General features: G+C 39.8%; 2 protein-coding genes across 13 annotated transcripts in view; one reads left to right on the forward strand and one right to left on the reverse strand.

Annotated features, from left to right (window-relative positions):
- Positions 1 to 21,153, forward strand: part of FBXW5 (F-box and WD repeat domain containing 5) — a 39,604-nt gene that overhangs the window by 4,354 nt on the left and 14,097 nt on the right. The window lies entirely within an intron of this gene.
- C8G (complement C8 gamma chain) lies at positions 1,887 to 19,546 on the reverse strand. 12 transcript variants are annotated; one of them, XM_012554065.2, is made up of 8 exons: positions 8,053 to 8,433; positions 7,556 to 7,733; positions 6,147 to 6,283; positions 5,836 to 5,915; positions 5,490 to 5,606; positions 3,498 to 3,599; positions 3,335 to 3,367; positions 2,650 to 2,739 (listed from the first exon to the last, which is right to left on the reverse strand). In XM_012554065.2, the coding sequence occupies exons 1-7, from the start codon at positions 8,058 to 8,060 to the stop codon at positions 3,342 to 3,344; spliced, it is 648 nt and encodes a 215-aa protein (XP_012409519.1). In that variant the 5' UTR covers positions 8,061 to 8,433; the 3' UTR covers positions 2,650 to 2,739; positions 3,335 to 3,341. The 12 variants fall into 12 exon arrangements, with proteins under 12 accessions (XP_031807841.1, XP_031807834.1, XP_031807835.1 ...); XM_031951981.1 differs by lacking the exons at positions 3,335 to 3,367; positions 8,053 to 8,433 and adding an exon at positions 7,234 to 7,458 and having other exon boundaries at positions 1,887 to 2,739; positions 7,556 to 7,671; XM_031951974.1 differs by lacking the exons at positions 3,335 to 3,367; positions 8,053 to 8,433 and adding an exon at positions 15,626 to 15,707 and having other exon boundaries at positions 1,890 to 2,739.

The following is a 21,153-nucleotide window of genomic DNA, read 5'->3' on the forward strand; positions in this document are numbered from 1 at the left end:
GGGTTTTCTTGGCAAAGATACTGGAGTTGTTTACCCTTTTCTTCTTTAGTTCATTTTACAGATGAAGAAATTGAGGCAAAAGGGTTAAGTGACTTGCCCAGGATCTACAGATAGCACCTGAGTCTGATTTGAACTCAGGTCTTCCTGGTGCTCTATCCATTAGGCTGCCTAGCTGCTCTACTTCTGGCTCAGACACTTAACAACTGTGTGATCTTGGGCAAGTCACTTGTTTGCCTCAGTTTCCTCATCTGTAACATGGGGATAATAATAGCACCTATCTCCCAGGTTTGTTGTGAGCATCAAATAAGATATTCATTGTCAACTGCTTAACATAATGCCTGGCACATAGTAAACACTATATAAATGTTAGCTATTATTATCAGTTCTCCTCCTCTAAACCTTGACCAGCTGACAGAATCTAAGACTAAAACATCATTTTAGAGACTTCATAGTCAAATTTCTTCTTTGTTTCCTTGGGGAGACCCTAATCTGAAGGGAGGTATGATCTCTATGTCCTCAAGAAGGCTAAAAGGGAAGGCAACATTTTAAAATATAACTAATATAAGAGCAGCTGTAATCTTGGAAATTGTAACATGCTTGATGAGGACACGCTGATTGCAGTGTGAATTTTAATGCCTAATAGCAATTATTGAGAAAGAAGCATTCAGTAGTAAAATGAGTCAGTGAGTGTTTGCCCAACATTGTTCAGTCTGGCCCCTGTATTTTAGACTGAAACACTCTCTAGATTACTAACTGGGAAATTAATTCATTGATCTCCCACAATTTGATGGAAATAAATTATTGTAACATACAATACCTTTGATTTGGTCCACTATTCACCATTGACCTGGTATACAGTGGGAAAAGGGTTGAATATGGATTGAGAAGACCTAGATTCAGATGCTGGCCCTCCTAGGACGACACAGCCAAGCAGAACAAATAGAACACCTTTAAATATTTCAACTCTGCTAAAATGTCCCCCTGAGACTTCTCTTTTCCAGGTTAAACACCCCCCAGTTTTTTCAATTGATCCTCTTGTGTCAGGGGCTCTTAACCACCCTGGTTTACCTTCTCTAGACACTTTTCAGCTTATTAGTTGCCCTTCTTGAAATGTGTGGTCTAGAACTGAACACAATACTCTATATGAGATGTGACAAGGACAGAATACTGCCGTGATATCATCTTCCTATTCCCAGAAGATAGGCCTTCTTAATGCAGGTTTTTTTGGCTGACTCACACAGAGCTTGTGGTCCACTAAAACGCTCACATTTTTTTCACAATAGTTGCTCTCTAACCACACTTCTCTCCTCTTATACTCATGAAGTTGATATTTTTGGATCCAAGTCTAAGACTCTGCCTTTGGGTCCCACTGAGTTCCATCTTACTGGATTCTTGCTTATTTTTTGGCTCCCAACTTTGCCAGCCAGTATGTCACCTGTCCCTTCCAATTTTGTATCATCTGCAAATTTGATAAGCACGTCATCTATGCCTTTATGTAAGTCAGTGATAACAATGTTGGAATAGCACAGGGCCAAGAAGAGATTCCCTGGGTCATTGCATTGGAGACCTCCTATCACATTAACATTAGATCATAAACAGCATCTCTTTGAATTTGAATCTATACAGCCAGTCAATTCTGAATCCATTTTGTTTGTACAGTGTAAAATCCATATCTCTCTATTTTCTCTACAGAATAATATGTTTTATCAAGAGCTTTACTACAGCATGATGAATATGCAAATATGTTCAGAACAATTGCACATGTTTAATCTATATTGAATTGTTTTCTGTCTTGGGAAAGGGGCAATGGAAGAGGGAGAGAGAAAAATTTGTAACATAAGGCTTTGCAAAGGTGACTATTGAAAACTATCTTTGCATGGAAAATAAAATACCATTTTTTTTTTAAAAGAGCTTTGCTAAAATCTAGGTAAATCATATCCACAGCATTCCCTTCCTTTATTGGTTTAGTAATCTTTTCCCCCCAAAAAGGGAAAAAAAGGTTAATCTAGCATGACCTGTTCTTGATGAAGCCATCCTGACTATAATCATCACTTTTCTATCTAGATGGTCAGCAACTATCTCTTTAACAATCTGTTCTCTTTAATGATTAAATCTCAGAGTTCTCTTCCAGCTCTAGATCTGCCGATCAGTAATCATTTCTCATGAGCAAATTTAACCATCAAGAAAATTGGCCCATAATGCAGTCACACACCTAGCCCTGCTACTTCTTTCAGGTGCTTCTCTTATTATAAAGTAATAAATGGGTCTCTAGTTTGTTTATAAATAGACCTCTTATGAGTTTTACTGGGGATACTCATTTCCTCAGAGTATTATCATTCCTAGGGGAACTGAAGAAATTGAATTTCTGAATCTGCAAAATTTGAGTATGAGGCCCTGGACTCCAAGGGAAACCACTGCACAGAGGTATCCTTGGCACAAAATGAACAATTGGCTGTTCTTTTAATTAAAACAAGGTCCCATTTTCTCTTCCCCACTTCAAGAAATTCAGACTCGAGTTCTTGATAATCTGCATTTATTGTCCCCTGAAGAAAGATCCGAGGTAAGAATCCCAAGCAACCTCTGTGGTAAAATGTTGAATGGAACCAAGATGGCCATACTGAGAAACAGATAAGAGCAGGGACCAGGTGTCTCCAATTCTTTAGCAGCAGATGGACAAAGATGGAGATGGACTTGGTAGAGGGAGCCAAGGTGGGCTGTAGACTGTGGAACTTGGGATATCTGAGAAGCAGCCAGAAATGGAAGAATGAGATCTAAGAAATAGGGGAGGGCTTGGGTGCTGGTTTGACATGGTTCTCAGAGGTGACACAGGAACAGAAAGAGACCAAGACAAGAAAAGGGATAGACGCAAATAAGGGACAGAGAGAATGGGGTACAGAGAAAACTAGGGACAGAGGCAGATAGGAAACAGAGATGGGAAGAAGAAGAGAATAGGGAGAAAGCTACAAAGAAAAGGATACAGAGATAGAGTAAATGGCGAGAAAGAAAATGAGAGAGAGAAATTGAGAATAAAGCTAAGAATAGTGATAGGATAATGAGACAGCAGAAGAAAAGTAAAGAAAGGCCTTTAAAGGGAAAAGGTGAAATGGAAAAAAAAAATGGATAAAAAAATTTGCAGAATAGAGAACAGGGGGAGAGGGAGAGAGAGGAAAACAGGGGGAAGAGGACAAGGAGACAGATCTTAGAATTCTTCTCCCTGGATAGACAAAGGTGGGTGCTTGGGGCTCCTATCACTTCTATGCCCAGAAGGCCCAAAACTTCTAGTTAACACCCTTCCCTTCACCGTTCCTCTAGGTCCTGGGGAACTCATACTCACATCATACTCAGATTTCATCACTGATACACTTCTCTGGGGCAGGTGAAATTTGGGAGGAATGAGAGAAATAGAAGTTGTCACTGGGGAGCAGGTACAGCTCTCTGGCCTCCAAAAACACATTTCCTCCCATCCCCAGCCCCATACACACCATCCTAGACCTTACCATCTTTGTGAAGGAAGAGAAGGAATTCATCAGAGAGGCCCAATGCTTGGGCAAATTCAATGAACTTTTCCTTTGGCTCAGATCTGAGTTCTTTTGTTCTCCCTATAGCCAAGGGGGCAACAAAGCTTCAGTCCCTGAGGTTTTCTCCCAGGGGTCCAGCTCCTCATCCTATTTCTGCTTCCAATACTCATCCCAATCCCTCAACCTTGTCTTGAGCTCTAACTGAGCCCTGTCCTAAGAGACCTGTTCACATATGGTTGGGGTTCTAATCATCAAGAGAAGGATCCAGAAATGGTGCAAGAACTACAGGAGAAAGAGCCACAGCTTGAGAGTCTAAGACAGTGGTTCTCAAAGTATACAGGGGTCCTCAAACTTTTTAAATAGGGGGCCAGCTCACTGTCCCTCAAACTGTTGGAGGGCCGGACTATAGTAAAAACAAAAACTTGCTTTGTGGGCCTTTAAATAAAGTAACTTCATAGCCCTGGGTGAGGGGGATAAACGTCCCTGGCTGCCGAATCTGGCCCGTGGACCGTAGTTTGAGGATCCTTTGGCTCTAGAGAATCCTGGGGATCTCTGAAACCCTTTTAGAGGGACTACAAATTTAAAAAATAGTTTTTATTTCCAATATGGTAAATGTCTATAAATATAATCCAGATAAACAAAAATGCTTTGGAGAGATCCTCAATAATTTTTAATAGAATAAAGATACTGAAAGCAAAAGTTTGAGAACCACTGGTCTAAGATGTGGGTGACATATTGCTGACTAGAACTTTGGGCTAGTGACTATGTGGGAGCTAAGTCCCACCCTCTTTAAATATAGGTCATGTGGTCTCAGGGAGGGAGATAAGGACTCTGTGAAAGAAGGGAAAGGGGTCAGTCAATCCACAAACATTGATCAAGCACCTACTGTGCTACCAGTCACTGCATTAAGTAAAACGATCAGTGAAAGGAAGGGGCTCAGCAAAAAATGTGGGGGAGGTTCATTGTTATTATCTCTTTTGAGGAATTATAATAAAAGTTCTCTTTCTCTCCTCTGTGCATGTATGTGCACATATGCATACATACATATATGTACACATATCACCCATATGTATGTATAACTATATATACATGTGTATATATATGTATACACACAGAAATGTCTTTTTAAATAACCAGTCTTTGTGTATTACTTTAAAAGTTGCAAAGCACTTAACATATCATCTCATCTGATCCTCACAATCCTGTAAGATAGATTATATTATTATAAAAATATTAATTATCATATAGTAATGTTATTATATCTATTATTGCTATTTTATAGATGAGGAAACTGAGGTTGTGAGAGGTTATATGACTTTCCCAGGGACACAGAATTAACAAGTTTAAAGGCAGGATTTGAACATAAGTCTTCCTAAAACCTACTTTAGTGTTATATCCACTATACTATCTAATTGCTATATATATTATATATGTATATTTATCTATATATCTATATATAGGAGCTAAAATACAACATATATGGCTGTATATTTATATAGATATATATGTATATAAAACATATACATGTATATATAGCATGTATACACATAGCATAGTATATATATTTACATATATATGTGTGTGTGTGTGTATCTATATACCTAAGCGTTTGTATGTATTTTAAAGCTCACAAATCACTTTCTTCTCTATAATCCAGGTGGTGTGGATATTGCTCATTTTATTTAATGGATGGAAAAATTGAGAATTTAAGTGACTTGCCCACTGGCACTCAGTTAGTAAATGGCCATATGAGGACTTTTGCTTTCTGACTCCATTTATTCCACCAGATTGTACCTGACTATGGGAAGCAGTGGCTGATAGGGGAGAGGAGCTCATTCAAGGGAAGGGAGCTCAGGGATTCTTTCTTCCTTTCTCACTCTTGCCTCCCACTTGGGAATTCTTTTGGGGTATGGGAGGAAATAGCCAAGGACGCCACCAGCAAAGGAATTGGGAAAACAACTAAAGACATACCATATAGGCTTGCCATGAAGTTCACCTTGCTCTTTTTGACACTGAGAAAGAATAGTATGGCAAACTCGTCGTAATTGGTCTTCACCACTCTGAACACATACTTCGTAACACCGTAGGCTGGTCCCAGTGAGAGAGGGAGGGACGTGGTCAGAGACTCAGAATTCAGGAGGTCTGGTTCCCATCTGAGGCCCCAAGGTCCCCTCTTCTGACAGTGCTCCATCAGAGGGAGAGGATGACACTAGAATTCTCTACCCCAACCCCAGGCAGAAGATGTTTTTGGGAATGTCCCTTTCTCAGCCATGATACCTCCACCTGAGCAACTTGCCTGAGAGGTCCCCACACTTACCTTTAAAATTGTCCAAGGCAAATTGACCTGGTTGACCCTTTGGGACAAAAGTCCTGAGCCCAATATCACAGGACTCACCCCTGGAAAAAGGAATGGGATGGGGTATGTGTATGTATGGTGGGGTCCCCCACACTCTGGTTCCCCAGATACCAGAGTAGACACTTATCAGATCACTAAGTAAGACATGTGATGGGCCCCAGTGTAGGCAAGATGGAATCCTGGAGCCCAAGGGCTTCAGGTGCTTGAAAAGAAAGGGGAGCAGATCTTTCCCCCGCCCTAGCCTCCTCTCTCCCCCCAAGTGCATCCCTCACTTGATCAGATTGGAGATAACTCTGTAGCTGTGGTCTGCTTGTAGCTGGTACATAGTAGCATACATCTTATAGTGTCTCAGGCTTTCAGTGTTGATGTTTCTCCCTGCCAGGCCGATGACGTACCATTTCCCTTGGAACTGAAGGGAAGGCTGGTGACTGGAGGTCCACAGGAACAGAATGCTGACCCTATGTACCTCCTATGCTGCTCTAGCAATTATTTTATAGGACCCATATGCAGTACAACCCCACAGAACAGAGAACCTGGAAGTGGCCTAGTGGTAAATGAGGCTAGACTAGAAAGGAGAATTTCTTGGGTTCTGTGCTGGGTGGAGGTGCATGTCTTCCCTAAAGCAGGTAGAGAGTTCCTTGTCACCTAAGGCTGTTCAATGCAATTCAACAAACACTGATGAAGTACCCACTATCTGCAAGAAGCTCTTGCTAAGAGTATGTTTTTAAAAATGCAATGAAAAATAGTATAGTCCTTGAACAGATCTCAAGGAATATACAATCTACTATTAGGAAAAATAATTCAAGATAGAATATGAAAGGGAGAGAGGGGAGGTCTAGACAAAGTACCCTGAGAAGAGAGGACTAAGAGAAGACTTTTAATTGAGTAAGAGCAGAGAAAGCTTCCTAAAAATTGGTCTCATGACATGAGTCTGACAATTGAGTGTGGGATTTTTATGGATCGTTGCCATCCTGGATGATAAGAAAGATATACTGTGGAGCAGAAGAAAGAACATCATATTTGGCCTCAGGAGACTTGGATTTGAGGCTCTGCATTGTAACTTACTATCTGTAGTAAGCCCCTTGGCTTCTTGGGTCCTCAGTTTCCTCCTCTTTAAAAGTGAGGAACTGGAAAAAGATGGTCTTTGAGGTGCATCAACCAACAAGCATGTAGCAATACTTGGCATGTGTTAGGAATTACGCTACATGCTAGGTATACAAAGACAAAGGTGAAATAGTTCCTGCCCTCCAGAAATTTATGTTCTAACATGAACACAAAGTAGATACAAGATTATTTAGGAGTTTCTCCTCGCTTATGGCATTCTAGGTCCTGCATCTGCTTTGAACAATTAATACTCACACAAAGACTCCAAGAATGTGGAAACCAAATCTCCCCCATCCAATTGGTAGCTTCTCCAGGGCTGAGATGTCTCTGACAGAGCTGGGATCAGAACTTTGGTCTTCTGACTTTTTCTTTCTTTTCTTTTGTTTTCTTTCTTTCTTTCTTTTTTCTTTCTTTCTTTCTTTCTACCACACAACTGTATTCTTTGTATAGATCTTTATCACCACTCTCCCTTCCCTTTTCCTCAAGTGTTATAAAACAGGAATTTGACATAAAACTGCACTCCCACCCCCACCCTGCCCTTCTTATCATACTTATAGTTCTAGTGGACTCCACTTACCTTCTTTGCTTGGAAATCAAACTGCAGAGGAATTTTTGATAGGACTGGTGCAGAATTCCGGAGATTATTATTTAGGGACCCAAGCAGGATCATTCCTGTCCACATTGGACTAAGAGACATCTTTCTTCCAGTTGGTTGTATCACAGGAGAGATTCTGAGAAAGTGTTGAGGGCTGGACCTGTTCATGTATGGAAGGAGGTACATGAAGGACTTGGCTTTTAATGGGCCCAGCTTGGTGCCCGGCCACTAGTCAGTTAATTCATTCATTGCTATATTTAGCAAGGGTTATCAACTTGTACAGCTAAAGCTTATCCCCCTTTCTCTTCCTGGTTGGTATTTCAAAAGATGGAAAAGGAGAGAAGGAGAGCAAGAAGGTTCTGTTGGTGGGGAGAGGAGGCAGAAGAAAGAAACTGAGAAGACTCCATGATGATTTCTTCCCTAGCTCCTCCTATTTTTATGTCCCTAAAAAACAGGGTAGTTTTGAGTACTCCATTTACCCATTCATTCCAGCAAGTATAGAATAGGTATTCACCACAGAGAAAATGTAGCTAGAAGACCAGAGAGCCACGAACAGTCTAGCTATGGACTTTGTGGGTTTCTGCCTCTCTTACTGTTGTCCTCTTCAGGAGAGAGATCAAGTGATTTTGTTCTACTCAAGTAGTTGGGCAGAATCCATCCATTATCAGATACTTGATGAGAAGCCAAGGAATATCTGTCTCTGCCAAAAGTAGGATGGGCTCTTTCCCATAGCCAAACAGAGGAGTGTAGGAGGATAGAGTGGGGAGGCTGACAGGTTCAAGGAACCACCTTCTTTCATCGGCATATCAAGAATGTGGTGTCCCTAGCACGGAATGTTCTGTGTTCTGGTCCCCAGGCCAATGGGACAGGATCACCAAAAATATTGTTTAGAGAAAAGGATAGGTCTCCTGCTCTATTCAAAAGCCTCCAGATTTTTGGCACACAGAGAAATGGGGTCCTCTGAATAGAAATTCCAGTCTAGAGGGATAGAGCCAAGGAAGTACAGAATACCTTGGCATTCAAAGCAGAGCCTGTCCAGCTGACAGGACATCCCCTGGGCAGGAAGAAAGAACTCAGATCCACTCATCCCCAGATGGTCCATGTGAGGGGCCTGGCCTAATGAACTTTTAAGGTCTCCCTCAGCTCTAAATCATCTGTATCCTGTCTCTATGCTCATGGCCCTACAGGGACCCCCGAGTAGGAGGTGAGGGCGGGGTCCTTAGTCATTCCTACCCCTTTAGTTCCAGAGGTGCCCTCAGTCTTGCTCAGAACGAGCCCAGGAAGGAAAAGGGCCGGTCTGGAGATGAGTGTGACAGTGAGAATTCAAAGCTGCTCTAACCTCATTGCACGATCCCTACTGTTAGCTTTAGCAGGAATATGGTCAGCAGGAAGAACTCAAGCCAGATTCCTACCAGGCTGCGTGAGGAGGGGGCAGCAGATGGGTTCCAGATGGATCCAGACAAACATGATGACAGGGCAGTTTTATCTGGAATTTCACAAAGGTTGGGGAAAGGGTAAAAGGTTGGAATTCTTCCTCACAACCATCTCACAACCAAATAGGACCCACTTGGTAGAGGCTGCAAAGTTATAGAAGTATAGAATAGATTATCATATAGGCCAGAGGTTCTTAAACTGACATCTATGGACTTTTACATTTCTGTACTATTTTGCTAGCTTTTCTCCTTTGCTTTACCTTGAATTTATTTTCGAATAAAAAATATTTTTTCAATTATCAAGCATTATCTATTTCTCTGTCTCTCTGTACCTATGTCTGTTTCTGTCTCTGTTTCTCTCTTACATCACCCTCCTCAACAAGATGGTGGTGGTGGAAACCAAAAGATCCTACAACAAACACACAAGCAAAAAACATTTCCCCATTTTCACCATGTCCAAAATTTAATCTGTCCCACTTTACTTCCAGTTTATCACCTCTCTATTAGGAGATGGGTAGCATTCTAAGTCATTATTCCTCTATTTTAATCAGTGTTTTTAACTCTTTCAAAATTGTCCCCTGACTCTTCTCACTTTACTGTGTAACAATTCAAATGAGAGGATGCCACCTACCCTCATCCCTTCCTTGTGCTTTCTAGTTATTGGGATAACCCTCTTGTTCTTCTACTTCCCCCCTTTTTTCCTAGTCTTCCCTTCTCTCCTTTATCCTTTTAAAATGATCAAAAACACTACCAGGTCCTTCAATTCATTTGAATTCCCCTATGAACCCAGGTGACATTAAAGTTCTGAAAATACATTTGTATTATCACTCTCCTCAATTAAAAGCAAAGATCATCCTTTATAAAAGCTTTTCTGATTATCTACTAGTATTTGTTTTTATGTTCTCTTTATACCTATATTTGTATTTCAAAATTTCTACTAAGCTTAGATCTTTTTACCAATTTTTGGAAGTCTTCTATTTTTCTCTCTCTTTTGCTTGTTAGAATATTATGTTCTATGATCTCTCCTTTATAAGTAGTAACTGTCAAATCTTCTGTAATCCTGACTATGGCTCCACAGTGTTTAAACTCTTTCTTTCTAATTTACTGAAGCATTTTTTTTTTTATCTGAAAGCTCTGAATTTTGGCTATAACATTCCCAGGAATTTTCATTTTGGGATTTCCTTCGAGTTGGTGGATTCTTTCTATTTTACTTTTATTCTTTAATTCTAAAAGACACAAGCAGTTTTCATTTATGATTTCTTGAAATATGACATATAGGGATTTTTTGGTCTTGATTTTTAGGTAGATTGATAATCCTTAAATGAGTTCTCCTTGATCTGTTTTCCAGTTCAATTGTTTTTGATATTTGATAGCTTTCATTTTCGTTTATTGCTCAATCTTTTGACTTTGTTTATCAGATGATCTCATGGAATCATGGACCATTCTAATTTTTAGAGAATCTGTTACTTGGGTGAAGTTTTATAACTCTTATCCCAAGATATTCATTCTCTTTCAAGATTCACCTCCATGGCTTTCATTTCTTTCAAAATTATTTCGCTCTATTGCTTTCATTTAATTTATAATATCATTTCTACTTATTTTAAAATTCTTACCTCATTTCTTCCAAGGATTCTAACTGATCTTGTGGCCAAACTGTTTATCTTTAAAACTTTGCTTAAAGGCAGGGTTTTGGAGTTATTCTTCTCTTCTGAGTTTGTCTTGGGCATCCCATTCTTTTTGTTTAGTTATTTTTCTAGTGATCTGCTCTGACATTGCTGAACTATCTTGGGATTCTTTTGGGGCTAAGTTGGGATTCTGATGCCTCTGAGAAACACCCCGACACTGCTTCCCTTATGGTGATGACTGAATCTATGATCTCCTCTGCCTGATTCTAGGCTGGTCAATTGGGTGCTGAGTTCATGTTTCTAGCTTCTGAAACAGTTGAGCTAGGCTGAGTCTAAGACCAAAGTCAGTTCTGGGAATCTGTGTGTTAAAGACTAGCTACGAGCTCTGGGCATGAAACCTGAACTCCTGACAATCTGAGAGACTCTTCACTTTTGTGCTTGATGGCTAGGTGATTAGCTCTAGATATTCTCTGCTGCTGGTCTAGCTTAGAACTGGGCATTGAGCCTGGTATCCGAGTCCACTCCCATTCCAGAAATCCTGCCCCAATCACTTGTCTTTAGTCAAATTTATGACCTTGGACTGGAAAGATGTCCAATGGTCCCTCAATTTCCTATTTACTGTTCTGGCCTTCTTAGAGTATTGTAGTGGGTGAGAGGAGTTTGGGGCTGTACTGCTTCCTCCCATTCTGCCATCTTGGATGGTTTCAAGAGCCGAGTATTTTAATATAACTACTTTTCCTAGCAATCCTATATAATTATTTTTATGCATTTAAAAACAGCATTCTGAAAGAGGGGTCCATGCATAGGTTTTTCAAGCTTTCCATGACTCATAAAAAGGTTAAAAACTCTAGACCAAGTTCCCTTTTGCAGATAAGGAAGCAGGAACTAGAGAAGGGTAATTAATTTGTCCAAGTCTGAGAGAGCAAAAAGACTTGGGCATGAGTCCAGAAGCTCTAAATAATGGCGGTGTCAAAGGAAAGAAGCTGATAAACAATTTCATAGCTGGAAAGAAAGCTGTATCCACAGAGAGTCATAGTATCTGGCAGAATTCAAAGGACATTAAGAAACTCTCTAGTCTAATTCCTTCATTTTATGGATGAGGAAGCGGAGATCTGGAAGAAGTGATTCACACATAGTCAGCTGGAGGAGGATCCAGTTCAGAACCTGTGTCTCCTCATTCCTGGCCTCTCTGTCCTCCATACCACACTACTTCTTCATTTAGTGTCTCATTCTGTACAAAGAATGGCCTGCGACTCTCCACTTCTTTCCTTGGTACACAGCTATTTCTTTCCCTTGAGTAACTTGGCTTTCTCAACCCCATGCTAGTCCCTGCTCTGGATCTTCTGCCATCTTATCCTTTTTTCAAGGCTTCAAGGACAGGGCCTCTATGGGAAGGCATATGCTATCTCAGGAATAAATTCTTTCTTCTTGGACTGAATAAATACAGTTGCTACTGGGAGACCTTGATGATTCTTCCTAAGGAATCCTGAGAGAAAGAGAGATCCATGAACAAATGTATCAACCCCCACTACTCAAAGATTTTTTTGTTTCTTTTCTTTTAAACAAAAGACTAAGATATTTGCCAAAATAGGGCGTGTGTGTGTGTGTGTGTGTGTGTGTGTGTGTGTGTATGCGTGCTTGTATTTGTGGCCTTGGCTCATCCTTTCTCAGTGACTAGAAATGATGAGTCAGGAAGACAATAGCCTAAGAGGGTTATAGGGTCTATAAGATGTTGGATATGAATTCTAAAACAGACTCTGTCAGAGAGAAATGAGATAATCGAAAAGAATTCTTCAGGTTTGACAGGAACAATTTTAATGAAAAAAAAAAAAAGATCTTCTTACACTCCAGTCTAAGTCCTTAGATGAGTTTGTGGACTTGAGAAATGCCTTCAGATATTGGGCACCTGCCCCAAAAGGCTGGAACCTATTGGAGTCACCTGGGAAATCAAGTTCCATGCTTGAGTCAGTAAAATCAGAGGCCATTGGAATTAGGGTCATTGGATTAGAGGATTGGGGAAATAATGGGGTCAAAGGTCCAGAGAAAGCACCAGTCCCAGAATCTTGGGAACCAGTCCCCAATCTCTGAATGGACAGTAGTCATGATATGACAGCAGTCTGGAAGCAGCTGACAAGTCGCCTGCCCTCCCACTGAAGGGGGTACTGTGCCAGGCCCCGGCCTCTCCATTCCAACTCAGCTTTTCATTTCTGCAACACAGAAAACAGACTGAGAACTGTGAGCAACTGTAAACTATGCTTCCACCACCCAGACCTAGTGAACCTGTAACTCTAATAGTTCACATTCATATAGTGCTATAGTATGCACCAAGCACATTCTTCATCTCAACCCTATAATTAAAGGATGGAAAGTATTGCCCCATCTTACAGATGAGGAAACTGGAGACTTTCTGTTCAAAAGGGAAGAATTCAAAGTTCATCTTAGAGGCTTTCTACTCATATGCTTCTCAAAAAACTAACATGAGAAATAGTGAGATGAATAGCTTTTTAAAAATCACACAAGAAAATGAAAATCAGATAAAACAAAGGAGAAAAGTGGAGAACATTGATACAATGGGGAAAAAATGATGAGGCGGTGAAGTAGTAAAAGTACCAGCAGGACTACAGATAGAAAAAAGAACAGTATAAGCTATTCTCTAAAACTGCCTCAATTTGAATAAATGATGCATTTAATTTGGACATGAATTAACACCTTTATGAAAATCACAACAGTTCAGAGAAAGTAAAAAAAAAAAAAAAAGTCAGGGAAACTGAGGCTAGAATTAAATTTTTTTAAAGGTCTGAAAGAAGTAATTGGGTCAAAAACCCAATTAAAGAAGGCTTCTCATAGCAAGAATCAGGACTATCGGGTAACACACCCTAAAGTAGAAAAATAACATTAGAAAGTTATTCAATTATTGAAAGAATTGGAAAATATAGCCTCAAAGTTACAGCCCTGGAAGGTAGGTCAAGACACAGCAGCAACTCCAAATTTAGGAAAACAAAAGAACATCAACACCAGATTTCAGGAAATTGTTCAAGAAAACTTTCCAAAATTAACAAAAATAAGTAGCAATCTACAAAGAGAAAGAATTCACTGGAGCTCACTGAGGAAACTGAGGCTCCAGGAGGTTTGCTGATATATATCCAAGGTCACACAGCTAGCATCTGAGTTCAGAGTAAGGTCTCTCAAGTCCAACATTAGAGATTTTTCTTCTAAACCATATTGATATTGTTGGGCTCCTAGAAAATGAAAGGCTATCAGTCCCTATGGATATATAGTAAGGTATTACATGGGATTGTGTGTTTCAGGTGAAGGGAGAAGCTAATCATGAAGTGCCCATTCTCCTGGGTTGGGGATGATCCAAGATGCCTTCTTTGTATGTTTCCCATTCCTTATTCCCAAACCCAACTCAAGGTTGAACTTACCATCCAGGATCTGGAAGTCATGGGAGGAATCGCAGAACCCTGTGGGTGTAGAGGTCAAAGGATCAGGCCATCTGAGGAGGCACAAAGGGTGCCATGGTACTGGGAGTACCCATTAAAATCTTTATAGTCTTAGTCTCTGACCAAATAGAGGGAAAAGGAAAAGGGGAAGGGGAAGTCAAGTTAGGGTTAGAATCACCAGTTGTCCACTCAGAGGTTCACAGAGTTAAGAGCTGGAAAGGACCTCAAGAGAGAATATTGACTTCATTTTATAGCTTGGGAAACTGAGTTTTAAAGAAGTTGTGATATCCCTAGATATAAAGGGAGATGTCGTAAATCAGTCAGAAGATCAAGGACCATATTACCTATCTGATTTATAGATGAAAAGAATTTGCAAATAAATAAGAGAGTTTTGTGGGATATAAAATGGATAATTTTTATTGCATTAAATTAAAAAGGTTTTATACAAATAAAGCTGATGTAGCCAAGATTAGAAAGAAAGAAGAAAATTTGGGGAAAATTTTATAGTTTCTCAGATAGCTCAAATATATAGAAAACTGAGTCAAATTTATGAGAGTATGAATCATTCCCCAAATGATGAATGGTCAAAGGATATGAACGGGCAGTTTTGGGAAGAAGAAATCAAAGGAATTACAATCACATGAAAAAATATTCTAAATCATTATTGATTAGAGAAATGCAAATTTAAACAATTCTGAAATACTATCTTACACCTATTAGATTTGCTAAAAGGCTAGAAGGGGAAAATGACAAATGTTGGAAGGGATGCGAAAGATTTGGACACTTAATATACTGTTGGTGGAACTCTGAACTGATCCAAACATTTTAGAGAGCAATCTGGAATTATGCCCAGAATTATAAAACGGAATATAATCTTTAGCTCAGCAATACCACTATTAGATCTATTTCCCAAGGTGAAAAAGGAAAACTATTATGTTATAAAATATTTATAGCACTTCTCTTGGTCGTGGCAAAGAAATGGAAAGTAAAGGGATGAATGTGGATTAGGGAACATCTAAACAAGTTGTAGTATATGATTGTAATGCAATACTACTCTACTAAAAGAAATGACAAGCAAGTTGGTCTTGTATGAAACAGTGCAGAGTGAAATGAGCAGAACCTACAAAATATTATATATAGTAACAGTAATAGTGTTTGAAGAATAACTGTCAGCAACTAAGATAGTTTGAATATAATTACTCAAATCAACTACAAAGGATTTAAAAAGGAAAATGCTATTTACCTCCAGAGAAATAAATGATATATGGAAGTATGCATTATACGGTTCCATATATATATTTATATCAAATGTTGGCCTTCTCTAATGTGGGATTGGGAGAAAGGGAAAAGGACAACTTGAAACTCCAAATATAACTAAAAAAAATAAAATTTAAGAAAAGAGAACATTAAGACATGGGCAGTGGGAAGCTCCTCTGAGGTCCCTTTCAAATATGAGGTTCTGTGAGTCTGTGGCCTGAGAAAGCCTAGAGTACAAGAAACTGGTTTCAAGAGCTAAGCCAATAGGAAGGTAACATGGGTGGGGAAACTTACCGTAAGTGGGGAAATAAAAGATGAAGTCTTCACTTAATGTGGCATCAGTGACTCGTTGCTCAAACTTGATCAAGACATCATCACTAACAGGGAAGGACCTAGCTGCAGGGGAAGAAATGAAGTGGTTCTGGGAATGGGTTTCTGGAAGATATTTGGGCAGACCAATTAGAACTCAATTTTATTTTCTGTTTCTATGTCAGTGCAAACATCAGAGGTTAGGCACAGAGATGGGAGGTGCATGAGTCTAGCTCTTGGCTCTCTCTTTCTCCACCATTCTCAGTGCTGCTCTCTGTCCCATGGCCATTTCCAGGCCCCTTCTTACCATAGAGCTTTACGGAGAATTGCTGGTCCCTCTGGTAGTATAAGATGGCATATTGGCGGTAATCTGTCTCCCCCACCACTACTTCCACACCACGGCTGCGTCTTCTACCTAGGAAAAGAAACTGTCATCTCACCTTGGATCTAGTGCCTTAAAAAAGGGGATGAGCACCTGCCCCAGGGCCTGAAGTCAGCAACTCCTAAATTTAAATTCCATGTCAAACACCTACTAGCTGTAACCCTGTTTATCTCCATTTCCTCTCCCATCTTCTCAATGTCTAGGGTGCATCTCCCAGAATTCGAACACCTACTCTTATCCCTTTCTCCTCCCATCACTTCCTTCCACGTAGGACTCATTAGAATTGAGTCAGGACCTAGGACTTCTCAATTCTGGGCCTCTTAATCACTGTTGCTCTCTATATCCCCTCCCCTAATGCCCACTCTTACCTTGGAGATGGTATCTGCCCTGGAGCTCAGTGGGCTCATATTTTTGTTTGATTTGCCAACAGATCCCATCCCTAAAGAGCAGATATATTAGGACTTCAGATATAAGGAAGGCAACTAGTCACCCTGATCCAAGGGTTACTCAAAAAATAACTTAAGTTAGATATTAAGGATCTCAAGGGAGATTGGAAAGGAATACAGAGGAAGAATGAGAATTATCTGAGCAGATAACCTTTCTGAGTCTCAGTATCCTCATCTGTAAATTGGAGGTAATAACAGCACTTCATATGTTTGTTATAGGATGAAACGAAAAGATTATGCTAATATGTAAAGTCCTTTTCAAATCTTAAAGTTCTTGCTATTATTATGATCATAGTATAGAGGTGATCCTGGGTTCTTGAAGGCTATATCAAAGGAATTTAACTTTTTAAAAATAATATTTTATTCTTTCAAACCATGTAAAGATAGTTTTCAACATTAATTTTTTTTTAAAACTTTGTGTTCCAAAGTTTTCTTCTTCCCTTCTTTCCCTCCTGCCTCCCCAAGATAGCAACCAATCTTTTGATAGACCCTATCAAGCTTAAAAAACTTTGAGTTTGGACCAAGTAATGACTGCATTCTTTGTATAAGGACTGGTTTCAAAAAGTTTTTTGAGGATCCTTCAGGTTGGCTGCTGGGAGATTTGATTTTTTCATTGTGATGTCTAGTGTGGAAAGAGCATCCACTTTGGTAAACCTATATTGGTAAAAGTATTGGAGTAATAATAATAATAAAAACAGTTATTTTTTAACCTATTGGACACTAAGCAAGACATGAATTGGTGGGTACAATTATGCATCAAAAGCTCTTTGTGTCTTTCATGGACTGGAAGATGAAAAAAACCCCAAAATACAAACACAGAGCTTAAAATATTTTGGAGGACTCAACCTGACTAGAGCCAGATCATTATCATAGACTGAACTATTGCTCACAAGTGCCTGGACTTAACATTGATTCATAAAAACTCAAGAACAATTATTTTATTTTATTTACTTATTTATTATTATTATTAAAAGAATTTTTTATTTTATTAATTTATTATTATTATTTTAAAAAACTAATTTTTTTTTTTTTTACTAGATGCCACTAGGTATGTAGGAGCAAGGTTGATTTTTAAATTTTTAGCATAAGCCATTACAGCTTGGAAATCAGCAAACACAAATACTACAAATCAGGGTTTGAATTGTCATCTTGTTGATTTTCTAGAGTGTAGACTTAAGAAAATGATGGTAGGAAAGTTAACAATGTAGACTAAATGTAAAAATGTGTCCTGCATCCTTAACAGATGGAGAGTTGACTGCTAAAAATTTGCCAGCACACCCTATATTCATAACTTTCTAGCTGCAGGAAAACAAAAAGTTTTTAAAATATTAAGACTTGGGGCAGTCAGGTAGTGTGGTGGATAGAGCATCAGCCCTGAAGTCAGGAGGACCTGAGTTCAAATTTGACCTCAGACACTTAACACTTCCTAGCTGTGTGACTCTGGGCAAGTCACTTAACTACAAATGCCCCAGCCAAAAAAAAAAAAAAAAAAAAAAAAGATTGGAGGGGAGGAATTTGGAGCTCAAAATCTTACAAAAATGAATGTTGAAAACTATCTTTATGTGTAATTGGAAAAAATAAAATACTATTCAGTGTAATTTTTTTTTTGGTTGAGACAATGTGCAAAATACAATGTGCATCTTGAATCTGGATGATAAACCCTTCCTGATCCCACTTCATTGCCTTGGCTTAAGATAGGCTTGACCCAAGAGAGATATAAGCATTATAACTCTTAAGAGATATTAGACATAATTGCCTCTCAGTTGTTTTAGGTATTGGGGGATACCCGGTGACTCTGTGTGTGTGCATGGTGTGTGTTCATGTAAGCATCTAGGTAGTGGAGACAGCAATAACTTGGAGTCAGGAAAAATGGAGTTCAAATTTATCTTAACACATTTGCTAGTTGTGTGACTTAGTTATTTTTTCACAGACTGCCTCAGTTTCCTCATTTGTAAAATGGAAATACTACCACCTACTTCCCAGCGTTGTTGTGATGACCCTGCCTTGCAAACCTTAGAGCCTGTAACAATGCTTTATTGTCATAGGAAAAGGTACTTGCAGGATTAAGACTGCAGAAGCAACCTCAGAAACCATATACTATAATATCATCATTTTACATAAAGGGAAATTGGGACCCCGAGAGAGGAAGGCTTTTTTTTCTAGTGATCCAGGGAGCAAGTCCCACATCCTTCCCATATCATAAGTAGGAAACACTTTTAAACTCACATCCCTCTGTGTCAGGCTATCTCTCTGCAGGTTACTCACAGTTTCCTGAATGTGCTGACGGCCAGGGCTGGTCCGGATACCGCAGCCTGAATCCTTGTAGCCTCTGACCTGTGGCTAGACTCCAGAAGGTGGCTGCACTTGGAGGCTACCGCCACCAGGAACCATGTTCCTGAAAACTGAGGGGACAAGTGGACTGGGACTAGAGAGCCTTGACTACGGCTCTTAGGTTAGGAAACAGCCTCAGGGTAGCTAGGGGGCCAGAGGGGAATGAGAAACTCTCCAGGCGCTAGCAGGCAGAGGAAACCCTTCCCTCCAACCTCTTCCAGTTGCTAAGAGCGCAGTGTTTATGGGACAGAACGAGACAAGGTCCAGAAGTCTTAGGATAGCTTACGGTAGACAAGACTGAAGGTATTTTTGCTCAATTTGGGGGGGAGCCCTTGTTCTAAGGAGGCCTCTGAAGGTTCATCTTGGGGAGCCCTTGTTCTAAGGGGGCCTCTGAAGCTTTAGGAGTTCCCAGGAGGCCCCGGAGTCATTGGGAAGATCCTATTTGGGGCAGAGGGGTCCTCGAGTTTTTTAGGGCAACCCTGCCTTTGCTTCTCTCAGTATCTCCCCCTCCCCCATGAAAATGAAAATGGAGAGGGGCCCAACTCTGTCTCCCCACTTTCCTCACTGCCCCTACCTGCTGAGGGTCGAAGTTGGCCTGAGGTTGGATTTTATCGAGAACCAGAGGTGGTGGGGGCTTCTTCCGTCTCTGAGCAGAGGTGCCAGGGACTAGGAGCAGAGGGAGGAGAAGGGCAGACCTTAATAGCAGCATGGTGGTGAATGGGAATGAGAACTGGTGGTAGGAGGAGTGGTTTCAGAGCTAGGGAAAGGCTGATCAATAAGTCAGAGTCCATCTGTCTGCATAGCAGGGCCTAAATGGGTCAAGGGGAGGAGGGAGAGGGACTTTACCAAGGGGGAAATCTCCATTTTTCGATCCCTTGCCTTTGGGGAGTCCCTGGTCTGAACCCTGCCATCCTTAGAAATGCACAGTATTGTAAAAAAAAATGAATGTTTACTTGTTGATTGATTAAAACAGATAGGATTGTAGATCATTTCCCTTATTTCAGCTAGGTGGTTTGAGTATGGGGGGGGGGGGGGGGGAGGAAACTTCAGGAAAACTTGAGTTCAAATCCAGTCTTAGATACTTACTATGATTCTGGGCAAGTTCCTTAACCTTTCAACTCAGTTTACTCAACTGTAAAATGAGGATAATAATAGGACCTATTTCATTTGAGGATCAATAACTTGTTTCTCTTAATAAGTCATTAAGTACTATAGTTAGTAGATTATATTTATTTTAGCAAGATTACATATATGCACATACACATAAATATGTAGCAGGGTAGAGAAAAGATTTATATCACTAATTATACAAGTATAGAGAATTTCTAGTATAGAAACTTACTCTACCAATGAATATCAGATACTCAGCATCTTGACGATAGCTTGCAGTGTTAGAGAGTTGTCCAGAATATTGTGTGATTCAGATGTCCATACACAACTAGCTTATGTAAGAAATGGGTCTAGGAGCCCATCTTCCTGGCTCCAAAATCAGCTCCCTGCCCATTACTCCATTTTGCTCTCAGCAATCCCATGCACAATTTAAAAGGACCATAACGTTAAAATTACAACACACCCAAAAAGAAATGGAAATATATATGGTCATTGTAAGGAAACTGATATTCAAGGAGCAGTAAAAAAGTATAGCATGTAGGTAAGGAATGCATGTCCAGAAAAGACTAGTTGGTGAGAATGAGAGATAGCACTAGACAGACAGTCAGACAGAATGAAAGGTATGTTTGTCCTGCCTTTCTTCCACAAAAGAACCAATGGAGAGACTCCAGAGATGAGTGTTTCCTTTATGGAGACTTTATGGGAAAACGCGGACATAAAATCCATGAGATAAAAAGTATGAAGGAAAAGTCTACTTTCTTCCTCTAGTGGAGAGAAACCCTATAGAAGAGCAATGCTAGATTCACCAAAGTATTAGGTAGGACATGTTTCCTAGTGTGTCCTATTCTTCCTACCAAATTGTGCTAGCAGTAGCTCTCATTTCCTTGTAATAATCTTGTAAAGTCGATAATGGGATTGGGCCTGGACCTTTGACCTCATTGATCTAGAGAATTCCCAGGTGAAAACATTTTTGCATTCAAAGGTTCTGATAAAAGTTTCATTTCCAAAATATATAGAGAACTGACTCAAATTTATCAGAAATCAAGACATTCTCCAATTAATAAATGGTCAGAGGATATGAACAGACAATTTTCAGATCAAGAAATTGAAACTATTTGTAGTTATATGAAAAGGTGCTCTAAATCATTATTGATCAGAGAAATGCAAATTAAGAAAACTCCCAGATACCACTACACACCTCTCAGATTGGCTAAGATGACAGAAAAAAAGAATGATGAACGTTG

The sequence above is a fragment of the Sarcophilus harrisii genome, chromosome 2 (assembly GCF_902635505.1).
Source record: "Sarcophilus harrisii chromosome 2, mSarHar1.11, whole genome shotgun sequence".
Taxonomy (NCBI): domain Eukaryota; kingdom Metazoa; phylum Chordata; class Mammalia; order Dasyuromorphia; family Dasyuridae; genus Sarcophilus; species Sarcophilus harrisii.

Bases quoted from the DNA above. Each gene is read 5' to 3' on its own strand.
- C8G (XM_031951973.1), bottom strand. From the start codon at position 19,508: ATGCTGCTATTAAGGTCTGCCCTTCTCCTCCCTCTGCTCCTAGTCCCT. The intron at 16,462-18,733 runs GTGAGTAACCTG...TCTGCTCTTTAG, and splicing joins GTCAGCACATTCAGGAAACT to GGATGGGATCTGTTGGCAAA. The intron at 12,858-14,056 runs GTAAGTTCAACC...CACAGTTCTCAG, and splicing joins TGACTTCCAGATCCTGGATG to TCTGTTTTCTGTGTTGCAGA.